Genomic DNA, 17,699 nt, shown 5'->3' with positions numbered 1-17,699 from the left:
AGTGGTTCGGATCTGATTGGAGAAATATGTTTCCAACGGGGGGGTGGGGGAGAGAGAAACGTAGGCCTACATGTATGTGCAGAAGTGGTTCGGATCTGATTGGAGAAATATGTTTCCAACAGGGAGGGGTGGGGGAGAGAGAAACGTAGGCCTACATGTATGTTCAGAAGTGGTTCGGATCTGATTGGAGAAATATGTTTCCAACAGGGAGGGGTGGGGGAGAGAAACGTAGGCCTACATGTATGTGCAGAAGTGGTTCGGATCTGATTGGAGAAATATGTTTCCAACAGGGAGGGGGGGGAGAGAGGGGGAGAGAGAAACGTAGGCCTACATGTATGTGCAGAAGTGGTTCGGATCTGATTGGAGAAATATGTTTCCAACAGGGAGGGGTGGGGGGGAGAGAACTCCGTATTCGTAGCCTCTGCCTTTCAAGTTATAGCCGTTGATTCTTGAAGTATATAACTTAGAAATGCTGCATGAGCTTAATTCAACTGTCGTACCCCATCAGAACCCAAAATATAAGATTGTGCACAACCATTGGAGTGAAACAATGTAAATGTAAACGCACTGTATAGCCTCAAAACATGGTTAAAACGATCATTTTGATATCATGGATGGTCAGTCCTTGCAACGGTCTATGAATTTGAGAGCGGTTACATTTCAACACTTCCATTCCTAATCTTTTTTTCTCCAAAACTCAGTTGGGCTGACAGCTTTGTTATTGTGTAAATGATAGATTCTAGCTTTTAAACAGATTTACTGTAAATAATTGTTACATTAGGCCTACCCTTCAAAATTACCTTCTCAAAATGGCAGCACAGACCCGCCCAGGGATACACTTTTCAGCTACTTCGATACAGCTACTACTTGAAGTGATTTTCGTAGCAGGTTATGAGAGCATTTTCCCTAACACTAACCATTTTCTGCACCTTAACTTCAGTCTCCTAACCTGCTACATGAACTCTCCTAATCACTGTGTAAATTCTCCTAACCTGCTACGAAAAAGTCACTTCCAACCATAGCATACCACCCTGCATCCCACTGTTGATTTGCCTCTGAAGCTAAGCTGGGTTGGTCCTGGATGGGAGACAAAGTGCTGCAGGAAGTTGTGGTGGGAGGCCAATAGGAGGCACTATTTCCTCTGGTTAAAAACAAATCTCAATGCCCCAGGGCAGTGATTGGGGACATTTCCTTGTGTAAAGTGCTGTCTTTTGGATGGGACGTTAAAATGGGTGTCCTGGTTCTCTGTGGTCACTAATGTTAATCCCAGCTAAATTCCCAATCTGGCTCTCATACCATTATGGCCACCTAATCATACCCAACTTCCAATTGTCTCATTCATCCCAACCTCTCCCCTGTAACTATTCCCCAGGTCATTGATGTAAATGAGAACGTGTTCTCAGTCATTTTACCTGGTAAAATAAGGGATAAATAAAAAGTATCCAAGTGGAGTGAAAATAGTGCATGGGTTTCCACTAGTTACCAAAGTTAAAATTGCCTATATAGTAAAAACTGATTCCTTTTTTTGTTAATTTAAGATTAGGGTTTGGTATAAGGTTAGCAATGTGGTTAAGGTTAGATTTAGGTTTCAAATCACATTTTAAGAAGATAAATTGTAGAAATAGGCGGGGATTATGACGTTGTGGCTGACCGTAGCGTCAGGAAAAATATAATAATGCTGCATTCAAAACCCCTGGGAACTCGGAACTGGTGCTTCGTTCAAACAACATAGTAACTCGGAAAATACAAGGTCAAATCATGACGTCAGTGAACTTCAGGTCGGAAAGTTGTAGCTGCAGAAAGAGGCCCGAATTCCCGTGTAGTAATTCCGAATTGCATGATTGTTCAAAACGTTTTTTCCCCCGAGTTGTAAGTCAGAGATTTCCCGAGTTCCTAGTTGTTACAAACGCGGCATAACATCTAGATACGCCATATCCTGTTCCAGCTGTCAAATAAAAAATGGCGTTGCTTCTAAGGTCAGTAGTTAGCTAACTGTACCGTACCTAACTTTGATACATTTTATTTGAGGGGGGGGTTAGACGTGTACTACTCATTAAGAATAATTTGATGTTCAAGTAGATTGTTTAACTTACCTAGAAAGCTTGCGTCACCCCGTTGCATACAAGTTAAATAGTTAACTCCTACTGTGACGACAGGTTTGAGATGTACACGTTATTTTGATAGCTTATAAACGCTACAATGAGCTCTACATTCGTATGGAAGCCATGCGTCCAAATTCCGTGGATGTAACGGCCAATCTAGATAGCTAACTTTAGCCTGCTTGTGAAGTATCGTAACTAACTAGCTTGTCCCAACCTTGGATGTGAGGTTAGCTTGGGACTCCTCTCATCACGTGTGACCCAAATAGAAGTTGAACCCTTTTACTACTAGCTACTTAGCTAGCTAGCGTACTAGTATTTCTTCCTCACAACGGCCCAGTAACCTCAGCTCTTCTAGGATATTTGAACTTTGACCACACAGTTTATGATTGCTTGTGCATTATTAATTGAGCCATTGCGCAACCTTCTCACCAATATCAAACAAGCTGTAATGAATTAAGAAGGAAGCTGCTCACGAATCTTGTCCTTAAACCTTGTTATTACTAACATTACTAAATGTGTTTTGCTTCATCTCTCCCAGAACCTTCACCCGACAGGGCACTTGCTTGTTCCGCCCTCAGTTTGGCATTCTATGCAGACAGTGAGTAGATGTGTCGATTGTGTGTCTGTGTACACTTGTCTCTGTTATTTTTCTAAGTAGATAAATGCCATGTTGTACGTGTCCTATAGCCTTATGTGTTCTAAATTCATTTTTTCTCTCTGCCTCTAAGTGCTGTTCCAATGGGAACCACAGCAAATGAGGAAATGAACACGTTTTGGGCCAAAAACAACAAATTGAACCGACCCATGTCGCCACATCTGACCATCTATAAGTAAGTTGACTACATGAGTGATAATAAAGAAGCTCACACTGCACCTCAGTAATAGCTGTCCTTGTTGAATTTGGTGCTGAGTTGCTTGATTCTGTTTGTACAGTCCATTGAGTCTCCAGGCCATCAGCGATTAATTTCATGGGAAGACCATAGGCACAGCTTTGATTCAGTGTATTGTGACATGGTTTATGGATCAGGGGAGCACAAGTACCTTTTTAAAGCACAAAACAACCATTCCTCACAAGATATTTTACTCTATGTATGTAATGATCCTTTATCACTTTTGCTGTACCAGCTCGGCCACAGTGTATTAGACTAAACGTCAGATGACATGGCCGGGAATAACTCAGGCACCCAACTTGAACTTGATAGGGTTTATATCCAGTGTGAACTACAAATGATGTGTTTTTATATACTGTATGTGTGATGGCCATGGTACCCTGTGTCTTGCAGGTGGTCATTGCCTATGATGATGTCCATCACACACAGAGGCACAGGAGTGGGACTCAGTGGAGGTAATGTAACAACCTTGTACAGTATGTGGAAAGGCCCACATGATCACAGCCCTCAACATATATTTATTGTTCTTTCTCTCTCTTAGGTATCTCAGCATTTGCTCTATTAGCACTGGTGTTGCCAGGTAACTATCCATACTACCTTGACCTGATCCACTCCCTGTCTGTTGGTCCTGCTCTGCTCAGCCTTGCCAAGTTTGGCATTGCCTTCCCTGTGTCCTACCACACCTTGAATGGAATCCGCCATCTGGTAAGTACTGTGTCCACAGCGCACAACAACACAAGTCAACACTGTCTGCCGGTCCTTGTTTTTCCTTAATATATTCTCCTTTTCTTTCTCTCTCCCTCTCTCTTTGTTAGTTCTGGGATAGCGGTAAGGGATTTAAGATTCCTGAGGTGTATCGCTCGGGCTACGTGGTCATTGTGCTGTCAATACTGACCTCCATTGCTGCCATTGCATACATGTGAGCAGCATGACGAGAGCAGAGAAAAGGAGTGCAGGAAGAGAGAGAGAGGGGGCGGACACGAGGGATGTTTTTTTTAAATGTTCTTGTCTTTGTGTCCCCAACACAGTAATTGAATGAATAAATAAATGTCTAACCTATTTTCCTTCCTGTTTTTATCATGGAAAGGCATAGCCTGGTCTCAGACTAATATTTAATTTCACTTCGCTCACATTCTGTTTTACTTACCTATGGTCGAGATCAGTCCGGTTTCACAAGGCTAGAAAAGGATACTGTTGTGTGATGGGGAAAAAGGACCATAATATCACCCTGTTTGTTATCTAACTGAACAATAATGTCACCTTCTCATGGCTCCCAATGAAGTCCATTACTTTTGAAAAGGGCCCATATGGCTCTGGTCAAAAATAGTGCTATATATCTATATATAGTAAACAGGTTGCCTCTTCACATGGTAATGTCCTACATTTGTCTCCATTTACGTCTTCCATTTATCTGCAATAGATCCACATTTACATCACTCAGAGATTCAAATCAGCATTAATGCCACTTGCAAGTCAGAGCTTAAGCTTGTGGTGTTTCAACTTGAATCTCTAATATCTATTCAAGCCCCAAGTTAAGTCTCGATCCGAGTCCATATCTGTATCTCCGCCACAGCGGGAGTGGAGTGTGTGGATCATCCTCAGCCTAGTGAAAGAGACAGTCCCATTACTTTGTTTTATGTGTCCACATCCCACCTCACCATTAATAGCATTTTGTAGCCAGGGCAGAAGGTTGATATGAAAGCTGAATGAGTTATCGTTTTCTGAAATATATATATGGATCCGTGGCGATTTTAGCATGTAAATCTTGGTGGGGCAAACAAAAATGTGGGATGCATGCCAGCAAAGCCATCACACAACACTAAACAGTACATTAATTGCTCTAGAACGGTGACAAACGGTGCCTGCAAACTGTTAGCCTAACAGCAGAGTCCCAACACCTTACCGCTGCTACAGCTGGCTTTCAGCAGAGCCTTGTCTGACAGCGAAACAGTTCATTCAGCCTCATTTACTGTCTTTAAAAAAACATGGCTGATATGGCAGACTTACTTAAACAAATGTGTTTTCTACTGACAATTGAGATGTACAAACTATGGCATAAGAGGATGATGAGCGGATAAGTGGCCATCTGTAATTTCGATTAAGACATTAATTAGCGAGCAACGACGGACATAGTCAATGTAACTATTTGTTCAGCACTTTTGAAATGTACATTGACAGAATTCAGAACATGGGCAGTTCTTACAGTGTACTTCCTGTACAAGTCAGAACCGTAGGATAAATAGAGGGGGCATATAAACAATGAACGCTTACAATATTCGATAACATTTCTCTAAAACAGGTTATAGGCTACATGTGCGCTACCAAGTTAGAACAGTAGGTGAAATGAAGAGGTGAAAATAGACATTGGTGAGGCACATTGAACACCGTTTGGGTTTTTGCATGTCAACATACGTCAAATAACACTATTTTATAGAATGTTGTTTGTGCTGAATTTGCATAAACATAAAAAGTTTGCAAACAAGTACACACCGGCCACGAACGATGTGTTTACAATGCCGCATTGGTGAAAATAGACAATTATTACAGTGAGTCACATTGGCTACTAATACCTTACTACACAACATACACTTAGTTTTACTTTCTTAGCTACAGTATACATATCTCCTTTGCATATTATATAATTTATGCAGTAGCATACAAGACATTTTTGGACTCACCTTGTGAAGGTGGTCCTTTGGGGGCAATATTTGTCATCATACTCTGTCATCAAAGTCTGGCATTCTCTGGATTTATGGTGGGAACTCAACAACAACAAAAAACACACAGCCACTCCATTGAATAGCAGGCTAATGTTAGTGATTGCTTTGCAATGCTTGCAGGTAGCCAATTCCTTATAAACCACTCATTGTTGAATTTGTGATTTCCAACTTGTTGTGTAATGTTTATGTCCAATGGCCGATGAGCACCGATACGTTTTATCTATAGTTTCTCTAAATTATTCCTCTTCATATGACAATGATTAAAAGGATTTGCCAGTAGATTGTCGACTTGATTCATGATGATGACTGCTAGCTAAGATTTTGAAAGTCCAATCAAAGCTGCTGTAGATATAACATGATTTGACATAATTTTATCTGTGGCCAATGACCTTGAGCCTTCTTGAAAGGGAACTTGTAATATAACTCTATGGCAGGATGCAAAGGGCTGACAATATGGATGTCTACCCTTACTAAGGACTTAAACTTGGCGATGACGTACTGTCCCCATGAGTGACAGAACACTGAGCCAATCATGGCGCAATGCTCCTATTTTCTGCTCGCTCGCCCTGCCACCACGTAAAGCACTGAGCTAAGCTGAAACACCTGCATTTTTGATGGTGACTGGGAATATGGTTTAATACAAAGAGTGCAGTTATTCCCGGCGTAAGGCAATCAAAGAGGCTAAATGTCAGTACAGAGACAAAGTGGAGTCGCAATTCAACGGCTCAGACACGAGACGTATGTAGCATCATATCACCTCCACCTTAACTGACACCCTAGACCCACTTCCGTTTGCATACCGCCCCAATAGATCCACAAACGATGCTATCGCCTTCGCACTGCACACTGCCCTATCCCATCTGGACAAGAGGAATACCTATGTAAGAATGCTGTTCATTGACTACAGCTCAGCCTGCAACACCATAGTACCCTCCAAGCTCATCATTAAGCCCTGGGCCCTGGGCTTGAACTCTGCCCTGTGCAGCTGGGTCCTGGTCATCCTGACAGGCTGCCCGCAGGTGGTGAAGGTAGGAAACAACACCACTACGCTGATCCTCAACTCAGGGGCCTCACAAGGGTGTGTGCTCAGGCCCCTCATTTACTCCCTATTTACCCATGAATGCATGGCCACGCATGCTTCCAACTCAATCATCAAGTTTGTAGATGACACAACCGCATTATGCTTGATTACCATCAACGACGAGACAGCCTAAAGGGGGGTATGGCTTCCGTCTGGCCACTCTACTATAAAGGCCTAATTGGTGGAGTGCTGCAGAGATGGTTGCCCTTCTGGATGGTCCTCCCATCTCCACAGAGGAACTCTGGAGCGACCATTGGGTTCTTGGTCACCTCCCTGATCAAGGTTCTTCTCCCCCGGTTGCTCAGTTTGGCCGGGTGGCCGGCTCTGGGAAGAGTCTTGGTGGTTCCAACCTGATATCATCCAGTTAAGAATGATGCACGTCCGGGCTCTAAAATACAAATTGGTTCTATATGCGATGCTCAACATGCTGACTCTCAGTTAAGGACAAATTCTTATTTACAATGAAGGAAGAACAACAGATTTTTACCTTGTCAGCTCAGGGATTCAATCTAGCAACATTTTAGTTACTGGCCCAACCCTCTAACCACTAGGCTCCCTGCCGCGTCCTGGTTCTAGGAGCATATACCCACGTGCCATCTCCTCATTGGGTTTTAGGAGCATATACCCACGTGCCATCTCCTCATTGGGTTTTAGGAGCATATAGCCACGTGCCATCTCCTCATTGGGTTTTAGGAGCATATAGCCACGTGCCATCTCCTCATTGGGTTTTAGGAGCATATAGCCACGTGCCATCTCCTCATTGGGTTTTAGGAGCATATAGCCACGTGCCATCTCCTCATTGGGTTCTAGGAGCATATACCCACGTGCCATCTCCTCATTGGGTTCTAGGAGCATATAGCCACGTGCCATCTCCTCATTGGGTTCTAGGAGCATATAGCCACGTGCCATCTCCTCATTGGGTTTTAGGAGCATATACCCACGTGCCATCTCCTCATTGGGTTTTAGGAGCATATAGCCACGTGCCATCTCCTCATTGGGTTTTAGGAGCATATAGCCACGTGCCATCTCCTCATTGGGTTTTAGGAGCATATACCCACGTGCCATCTCCTCATTGGGTTTTAGGAGCATATAGCCACGTGCCATCTCCTCATTGGGTTTTAGGAGCATATACCCACGTGCCATCTCCTCATTGGGTTTTAGGAGCATATACCCACGTGCCATCTCCTCATTGGGTTTTAGGAGCATATACCCACGTGCCATCTCCTCATTGGGTTTTAGGAGCATATAGCCACGTGCCATCTCCTCATTGGGTTTTAGGAGCATATACCCACGTGCCATCTCCTCATTGGGTTTTAGGAGCATATACCCACGTGCCATCTCCTCATTGGGTTTTAGGAGCATATACCCACGTGCCATCTCCTCATTGGGTTTTAGGAGCATATACCCACGTGCCATCTCCTCATTGGGTTTTAGGAGCATATACCCACGTGCCATCTCCTCATTGGGTTTTAGGAGCATATACCCACGTGCCATCTCCTCATTGGGTTTTAGGAGCATATACCCACGTGCCATCTCCTCATTGGGTTTTAGGAGCATATAGCCACGTGCCATCTCCTCATTGGGTTTTAGGAGCATATAGCCACGTGCCATCTCCTCATTGGGTTTTAGGAGCATATACCCACGTGCCATCTCCTCATTGGGTTTTAGGAGCATATAGCCACGTGCCATCTCCTCATTGGGTTTTAGGAGCATATACCCACGTGCCATCTCCTCATTGGGTTTTAGGAGCATATACCCACGTGCCATCTCCTCATTGGGTTTTAGGAGCATATACCCACGTGCCATCTCCTCATTGGGTTTTAGGAGCATATAGCCACGTGCCATCTCCTCATTGGGTTTTAGGAGCATATACCCACGTGCCATCTCCTCATTGGGTTTTAGGAGCATATAGCCACGTGCCATCTCCTCATTGGGTTTTAGGAGCATATAGCCACGTGCCATCTCCTCATTGGGTTTTAGGAGCATATAGCCACGTGCCATCTCCTCATTGGGTTTTAGGAGCATATACCCACGTGCCATCTCCTCATTGGGTTTTAGGAGCATATACCCACGTGCCATCTCCTCATTGGGTTTTAGGAGCATATACCCACGTGCCATCTCCTCATTGGGTTTTAGGAGCATATACCCACGTGCCATCTCCTCATTGGGTTTTAGGAGCATATACCCACGTGCCATCTCCTCATTGGGTTTTAGGAGCATATACCCACGTGCCATCTCCTCATTGGGTTTTAGGAGCATATAGCCACATGGGTGATTGAAAGATGAGGTCCACACTCCTGTCAGTTGTAAAGTTGTTTGACAACTGCCATATATAGTCCAAAGAAGAAAAAGAAGGAAGGAGGAGATGACGAGTAACAACCCAATGTTTATTCATTGACAAATTAGCTAGCAACAGCAAGCTCGCTGGATAAATTGCCATAAATGTTTAATGCTTTTTGACCTGTCCCAAATTAATATAATTGGTTCAGAGTTTGTTTTGATATTTCAACCTGCATGTCCTGCCCGCTTCTGGCACGGTTTGGTCAGCATTTAAGCTACCTTACGCCCTTTAGATCTCAGAGAGCGCATGGTCTAAAGAAAAAGTGGTGACATAAGGAAAGAGTAATAGATTCTATTCACCAAGAGAGAAGGGGGGAAATCTCCATGATGAGAGCATCATTTTATTGGATGCTTGTATCTGATATTTACAAGTTACATGAATTGTTACAAATGCACTTAATATTGTATTTTTTCAAATAATTACTCTGCGTAATTATGCATGAAATCAAAGATGTTTGCCTATCCCTCAGATGAAACGCACAGAAACTGATATCGCCATCTTGGCGCTGCATAGTGATGCTGTTAGTGCGACCTCTACCGGTCTCTCGGTAAACAGCAGCCAAGTGGTCCTGATGCTGCGTGATGAGGATGCTGTATACGGTAGGGGGAAATATAAACCCTCTTATCATCATTTGGTGAGACTCAGTCTCTGTGGCGCAATGGAATAGCGCGCTGGACTTCTAATCCAGAGGCTCCGGGTTCGAGTCCCGGCAGAGATGAGTTGTATCAGGAGTCAAGTGGCTTTTTAGAAAACATAAACCTTGCAAATGTGTAGATGTACCTAAATCATACCTTTTATTTCAATACAATATTGTGTCTATACGAATGTGTATGTTGTCTCTCAATGTGGAAATAATCTAATGGCGATTCTGTGGCAAAATAATATATTTTCTCTATAAAACGAAGTATGCCATTTCCAGAACAGAGGCGCTTTGGTTTCTCTAAGCCATGCATTTTTATTATCAGTTCTCATCGCAGTACCGCGATATCCTTTAGCAGGATTCGGGAATGTGTGCGCAGTGCATGCGCCGCTTGGTACGGAGTGACTTACCTCGTCAGACACTTTCCCTTGGAAGACTACAGCTCTAGCTTGACATCTTAACTCAGACCCCCCCCCACACACACACACGTATCCTTTCTTTCATGTCATCTGAATTCATTCACTCACCTATCCATAAGTCATGAGGAATATAGAATAGTCTATACCCGCTCTGACTGCCAGTATGTGGGGAAATTATGTAATAATTGTAATTATAGGCAATAATGAGTGTCACATTATGTAACTACTTTTAATCATATATTAGGACTAAGCCATATAAAAAACTCATTGCACGTGCCTGGGTGCACATTTGTTTCAATTACACAAATTAAGTATTCTAGGTATCCGCCATCATCACAAATAGATCAAATTACATGTTGATATTGTATGTTGATTATGCAACTGCCGCTCGTATTGGAATGCGCGCAACGACAACTCTTTGCCTCGTGCTTCTGTTTTCAGCACCTGGAGCTGTCCTGCACTCACATGACCTGTCAGGGACTTTTTTAGAGACACTATCATTTCAGTCCTCTCCAACAACTCATTAAAACACCGCGTTTGAATTAAACGGACGCATTAAATGCTGCAATGAGTAGGCATATGTGTCTCTATGTGTTGCATTTTAAGAGACATTATATTTGTAAAAACAATCCTGCTGCTACTACAGCTGTCAGTTTGGTGATCCCTTGTCTATCCCCCAGTTTGACATTGATTTCCTCCTGCCTCCTGTTTGTTGCCTATGGTAGTGATTGGGCTTTCCGTGCCGCCATCCACCATGTTTTAACCCCATGCCTCCCCACACACACGAACTAATCCGCGTGCAAAACTAATCCTTAATCCCCTCGCGAGTTGAACCGCCCCCCTCCACTGAACACCCACCTGGCGGGCCTGGCGCGTGTTGATTCCACTCAGACAGACCACGCCTCGCGCTGTCAGACAAAAAGGCCCCAACTCCAGTTCAGAAAGCAGAGCAAAACATGTCAGGTCTAGGCCTACATCAGTTATCTATGGGGACTATGCCTACTACCACTTCTACCTATAGACTATTATGACTAAATATATAATAATACAAAATCAATTCAGAAAGAACAATTCTAATTTGTCTATAAGAGGCTAAGAACAATACTATGAGATGACTGGGCATACAATCTATATGAATAGCCCATGAAATCTCAGTTTCTCTCTTTCCAAATATATCTCAATCTGTCTCTTAGCTCTCTCTCTCTCTGCGTGTCTCTCCCTCTTCCAGGCAGTATGCGCTGGCTCTGTTATCCGAATGGTACGGGCCAAATCGTATTAAAATCCCCTCCCCCTCCCTCCCTCCTCCGCCCCACACGCCACCCCTCCTCCCTCCTGCCTTTCAGACAGGCTGTTTTTGCTGCATTGAACGGTAGCAGTGGAGAGAGGGAAAACGCAAGAAAAACAAGAAGCCGAAGAAGGAAGATAAAAAAAGTCAATATAGACATATCCAGAGAGACCTCAGATCCAGCGCCAGCTATCCTGCATCACAAGGACCACTTCCAGACCAGAACCAACGGCGACAAATAGTGCCGGACCCGGACTCCAGAGGCGTATATCGGTGTGTATGCTGCTATGTCTGTCCCTAGGAATATTATTGTTGTTGGCTGTGTCCGGGCTATACGCGAACGGGAGACACCTGACACTGTTGTAAATACGATGCGTTCTTGTCCTGGAATGTTTCTGCGTGCGCCGCGCTCAGTAGCCTAGGTTACTGGCAGGTGGTGGAGGTAAACCGTTATCTTGACCCGGGAATAAAACGCTGGACGCGTTGTATAATTTAGTGCGAATATGCTTTTTGTTATTGGACTGTAGCTACGTTATGCCCCGCCGTCTCTTCCCTCACGGCTTTTAACACTGGTCGTGTGGCTGCAACAGCGCGCTGTTTGCACGGTTATTTCCACGTTTATAGGCTACTAGGTGTCTCCGATTTCCTCCACACGTAGGCTAATTTCGTTTATTGGGAGAAAGGTGTAGGAAAGGTGGCTCCATTCTAGATTATACGCCGCATCCAGCAGCATTGCAGGTGCCTTGTAGGCTATACGTATCTTTAGGTTGGACTTATCCAATCCTTTGTAGAGGGGCTATTATTAGTGGTGATCCGCAATAATGTTATTATAGTCTACCAATCAGTTCTGTGTTTTTCTTGACACACTCCTCGAATGTTTCCAACAAGAATAAACACCCCCCTGCCCTATCCTATCCCCGCCCTATATTCGCCCGCCCGTCCCGCAGGCAACCTCTCTCTCGCCATGGCTCGCGCTGCCGTTGAACCGAACGGTGGCAATGAAGGAGCATTTCGAGGGTAGATCCTAGCCTTGCCTCGGCTGCCATGTAAAGCTATGTGCTTGTGAGAGCCCGAGGGTATGTATTATAGTGACACAATGTGCGTTACATCTGTGTCATGTGAAGCACAGACAGGGAATTCTCAACGGGCGACCGGTGGCGACCGGTGCAGGCATCTTGCTGCTCACTCCTGCGTTTTGCTTGGCCAATAGGGGAATTTGATTTGTGTTATTTGTAGTTAACAAGAGTTGTTTTGGTCCCAGAAAACATCCCACCTATACGTGGCAGTTTGTAGCATTCTCGGGACCAAAGCAAGATTTGTTGTAAAGCTAATTTCCTGCAATTCTACACATTTTGCCATGGGATTGAGAGAAGAAATAGCCGTTTTAAAGCAACATTTTCCCAATTCTACACATTTTGTCATGACTAATGCCATGTTCATATGATATCTGAGTGAGAGTGACTAACAAAATCAATGAGGGCCCCCTGGAGGTTGGGGACCCTGTGCATGTTCCTCATATGCTTGGTCAGTAATTCAGCCATGATACGTACCTATAAATCTATAAAATGTTAGCTGACATGGGCTAATTGAGTGACTGTCAGTGACTGACACAACAAGAGAAAAACTGCTGATGCACAACCAATTTTCTAAATTGCAGCTTGTGTGCTTTTACTATCCTAACTAACAGTAAGTTGAGACATTGACTGACTTCCGGGAAAAATATTGCTTATAATTGGCACTGCACCTTTACATTTAGAGGTGGACTGAATACATTTAGGGCAGGGGTTCTCAAACTCTTTGGGTCTGGGGAACCCATTTGTAATAACAAATTCGTCAGGGACTCCCTCATAATCAGAACAACAGCTTAAAAATAGAACAATGTATTGTATTGCACACTTTAAACTTATTCCACAGATCCATGGCCAAAAGTTGTTTAAACAGTTGTTAGTAATATTCATTAAAAAAATGAAATGTAAAAAAGATGACACATAAATAGTTTGAGATCTGGCCGTGGACCCCGCTTTGAAAACCCCTGACTTAGGGCAATGATAACAGACATTGGTTTTCCGCCAGTTGCCTTTGACGGCAGTAGGCTATAGACTTGGTCACTGCGTCACCACCCGATACTTTATGACACAGGCAGATTGATAAAACCCATGGAGCAGTTACGTGAGTAGCGATGTCCAAACGTTCATTCAGCACCGGCCAACCAATCAGAAAGCAAGCAATTCATCAATAATGGTCTGGTTTTATCTCCACTGCTGTAGGTAACACTCTGGTAACACTCCGGTGCTCCTCTGCCTACCCTCGTGAGGATTCATTGAGACGAACAAACGGATCTGTGTGTCCAACCGACCATGGCATTCCCTTCTTACCCGGTCCCTGGTCTATGGACTCTGAGCTTATTGACACTACTGGCAGCCTCTGTTCAAAGCAACTCCATCGTTTTTGGTAAGCATCTCTCTCGCCCCTCCTCCCACACTCCCCCCTCTTCCCCTCCACCATCTGACGCTCTATCCTGTTGACGTTTTATTTACCGTGTGATTACAAGGGAGTCATGGAGCGTTAATAATAAGCTCTTGGGGCACGTCCCCCCTCCCCCCTCCCCCTGAACTCCAACTGAATTTCTGCTCTTGTTTTCAAAGAATGTGTGTGACTTACATGTGCACAAACAGGCCTGTGCTATGCCTCTCTCGGTGTCACACACATATGTGCGCATACATAGGCTACCCCTGCACATTATTATGTGGGGCCAATGTGCTCATGATCATTAGTGGCATTGGGAGAGCCCTCACTGGATACAGTAGGCCACACACACACACACACACACACACACACACACACACACACACACACACACACACACACACACACACACACACACACACACACACACACACACACACACACACACACACACACACACACACACACACACACACACACACACACACACACACACACACACACACACACACACACACACACACACACACACACACACACACACACAATCCCTCACTGGATACAGTAGGCCACACACACACACACACACACACAGTAATGTTATAGCCTATATAATAGAGAGTAACTATCTCAGACTCTAAAAGACACAACACTAGACTATATTCTCTCATGCCCATGCTCTTGCAGATCTGCACTCACACGGAACCCCACAAATTTGAACGCATGCGAACACTTGCACTTACTTTAACTATGTCAGCTGTTTTTACTGTCTGTTGAATTATGCATAACTGTATTTTCTGTGCTTCTGCGTATGAAATATGTGTTGAGAGCAGTGTGGAGGGGTTGTCAATGCGAGGCAATGGTCAGTGAGAAGCTGTAACCTACTGCTGGGGGTAGGGATGATAAACAATCTTCTGCTGCTACTGAGATAAGGGGCCAGTCCCAAGTGGCACCCTATTCCCTATATAGTACACCGCTCTTGACTAGGCCCCATAGGGAGGCAACTGAGGTCAGTGTTGAGCACATGCTAATGAAATCCTATCATGGCCCGGTAAATAGAAATAATGATTGCAATTATTGAAAATATTCATCAAATTCAAGCATGTATAAGATGAGATAAAGTCCTGATTTCTGAAATTGAGAAGGCATAGACCTGATAGAGATTTTGGTTCTTCATGCGGAGCTTATTTTGTCAATCCAACGCCAAGATTGAAATTTGCACCTGCAGTGCAACGAGGACTTCTCGCATTCAGAAATATGTCACATTTGATTAGGGTTTGTTTTGGTGGAGAATTGACCATGCAAGAACAACCAATGGATTCCCCGAGCTTTTTGGTTGTAGCTTAAAGCTGTTTTACACTATTGTTGATCAACTGGGAGCCATTCAATCTAGGTTATCTGATCAGGTTGTTAAAGGAGCAATCGGCGATTGGTACATACATTTTTGGGACCTAAATTATTGATATACAGCAACACATGGCTTAATGTCGTGTGTCCGACCTAGTGGTAGCCTGCGTTCCACATTGCCCATAGGGCCCTCGTCAAAAGTAGTGCACTATATAGGGGATAGGGTGCCATTTGGAACAGATGGATGGAGGGGGGAGATGAAGGAGAGGGGTCAAATAATGGTGTGAATGGGGAGTTCATTTTAAAAGGCACTGAACAGAAGGGCCTACTTAGCGTAAATAATGCAATGTTATGTATCAGAGAGGAAAAGCGATTAGCTAGACAGATCCATGCACTGCAGATAAACCATCAGATGCACCAAGCCTGTCTGTCACTACAACACACCTCAACATCTATACTGTTGCTTTCAACCTTTCAAAGCCTCCATGTTATGGCTGTCTCTTACTTTCTTCTGCCCAGAAACAAAATGCACATGAATGATATGTATTAGCGAAACAATACAGGAGAGAGCGTGCATATTGTGTGTCAGCGCTCATTTAAACATTTGATACAGAATGAAGAAACTCCCATATGAGCAGTGTGTCAAAGCCAGAGAAAGGACAGCGCTTAACGGTTTGTCTGTGCTGTGGCCCCCATACAGGGAGCTTCTAATTGCACACAATTTGACAAATCCATTTTCTACAGCAAGATGTGCAGTGGAGCAGTTCAGCTGGAGTATATCGCTGAAGGATACATATTAGATCACTGTGATTGGGCAAGAATAAGTACCAAATGGCATCCCCTATGTCGTGCAGTACTTTGGACCAGAACCCTATGGGTTTCCTTAAGGGCTCTGGTCAAAAGTAGAGCAAACACATAGGGAATAGGGTCATTTGGGTTGCAGCCCCTGTTTCTGTATCGCTAACCCAATTACCTTAGGCCTGTGAGTTGTGTCCACACACACTGCACTACATTTGTCCATGCCCTTAGAGCCATCTGGGATCAGAGCCCATAGAGCAATATGTAGGGAACAGGGTTCCATTTGGGATGCATCCATAGTGTGGTCTCATAGAGAAGACCACAACACGACGTGGTTAATAGTTTATTTACCTTAGGGCATTCTGTCTCGTGCGGCTCAGCAGTGGACCGCTGGGTTGAGTGAGGCAGAGAGAGGCTGTTCTTTCAGCTGTGACCAATAATGAATAAATATTAAAGGACGGCGTGCGGGTGTAGACCAATCATTAATTTGGTTGAGATTTACAGACGGGAGAGAGAGATGGCCTCTGTTCTGTGCCAGCAGTTCACTTTAGTCTGCTCAGGGAATGGGGCTCTGGCAGCATAGAGGCCTCCTGAAAGAACCACTCACACCACCGATTTCCTGTGGGCTGTTTATTGTTGACTGACTGACTGACTAATGTCCCAAATGGCACCCTATTACCTATATAGTGCACCATTTTTTAACCAGGACAGATATAGGAAATAGGCTGCCATTTGAGACGCAGAACCTGGCTGACAGGCGTCCTGTATGCTGTTTGTTTTTGACTGACGGACTGGTTGCATCCCAATTGGCAGCATATTCCTTATATAGTGGGCCTTTGTCAAAAGTAGTGTACTATAAAGGGAATAGGGTGCTAGTTGGGATTGCTACCTCGACAATCATGAGTGGCTCAAGGGAGGATGGGAGGGAGGCTCTAGCCTGTTAACAATGCTGAATGATAAGCACTGACTCATTAACAAGCTGGAGTACAAGAAGCCTGAGGGAATTACTGGCTAGTGACTGTGACATTAATAAAGAGGCCTAAGCTTCTACATCGCCCTCTAACTCTCTCTCTACTCTGGACGGCCTCGCCCAGGCCACTGGTTTTCAAACCTGGGGCCGTATGTATCAAGCGACTCAGAGTAGGAGGGCTGATCTAGGATCAGTTTTGCCCTTTTAGATCACAATAAATATGGGTACAGTGCCTTGCAAAATTATTCATCGTTTTTCCTATTTTGTTGCATTACAACCTGTAATTTAAATATATTTTTATTTGGATTTCATGAAATGGACATACACAAAATAGACCAAATTGGTGAAGTGAAATGAAAAAAAGAACTTGTTTAAATCAAAAACGGTAAAGTGGTGCGTGCATATGTATTCACCCCCTTTGCTATGAAGCCCCTAAATAAGATCTGGTGCAACCAATTACCTCCAGAAGTCACACAGTTAGTTAAATAAAGTCCACTTGTGTGCAATCTAAGTGTCACATGATCTGTCACATGATCTCAGTATATATACACCTGTTCTGAAAGGCCCCAGAGTCTGCAACACCACTAAACAAGGGGCACCACCAAGCAAGCGGCACCATGACGACCAAGGAGCTCTCCAA

The 17,699-nt window shown here is 44.1% G+C and overlaps 2 protein-coding genes and 1 non-coding gene across 4 annotated transcripts in view; all 3 read left to right on the top strand.

Annotated features, from left to right (window-relative positions):
- Nucleotides 1–1,906: 1,906 nt before the first annotated feature.
- LOC135559028 (succinate dehydrogenase cytochrome b560 subunit, mitochondrial-like) lies at nt 1,907–4,051 on the top strand. Its single transcript, XM_064993339.1, has 6 exons — nt 1,907–1,976; nt 2,641–2,700; nt 2,831–2,932; nt 3,386–3,447; nt 3,534–3,697; nt 3,808–4,051. The coding sequence occupies exons 1-6, from the start codon at nt 1,960–1,962 to the stop codon at nt 3,913–3,915; spliced, it is 513 nt and encodes a 170-aa protein (XP_064849411.1). The 5' UTR covers nt 1,907–1,959; the 3' UTR covers nt 3,916–4,051.
- Nucleotides 4,052–9,778: 5,727 nt separating this feature from the next.
- On the top strand, nt 9,779–9,852 carry trnar-ucu (transfer RNA arginine (anticodon UCU)). Its single transcript has one exon. It is a non-coding gene; the product is annotated as a tRNA-Arg (tRNA).
- Nucleotides 9,853–11,524: 1,672 nt separating this feature from the next.
- LOC135559027 (cell adhesion molecule 3-like) overlaps nt 11,525–17,699 on the top strand; it is an 82,552-nt gene continuing 76,377 nt past the window's right edge. Inside the window, exons 1-2 of one of the 2 annotated variants that reach the window (XM_064993337.1) lie at nt 11,525–11,751; nt 13,746–13,929. In XM_064993337.1, the coding sequence (XP_064849409.1) occupies nt 13,836–13,929 (94 nt within the window). In that variant the 5' untranslated portion in view covers nt 11,525–11,751; nt 13,746–13,835. The remainder of the gene's footprint in view (nt 11,752–13,745; nt 13,930–17,699) is intronic. The other variant, XM_064993338.1, reaches the window with a different exon arrangement.

Source organism: Oncorhynchus masou, chromosome 17 (genome assembly GCF_036934945.1).
Source record: "Oncorhynchus masou masou isolate Uvic2021 chromosome 17, UVic_Omas_1.1, whole genome shotgun sequence".
Classification (NCBI taxonomy): Eukaryota; Metazoa; Chordata; class Actinopteri; order Salmoniformes; family Salmonidae; genus Oncorhynchus; species Oncorhynchus masou.
This window is presented reverse-complemented; position numbering and strand designations above follow the sequence as displayed.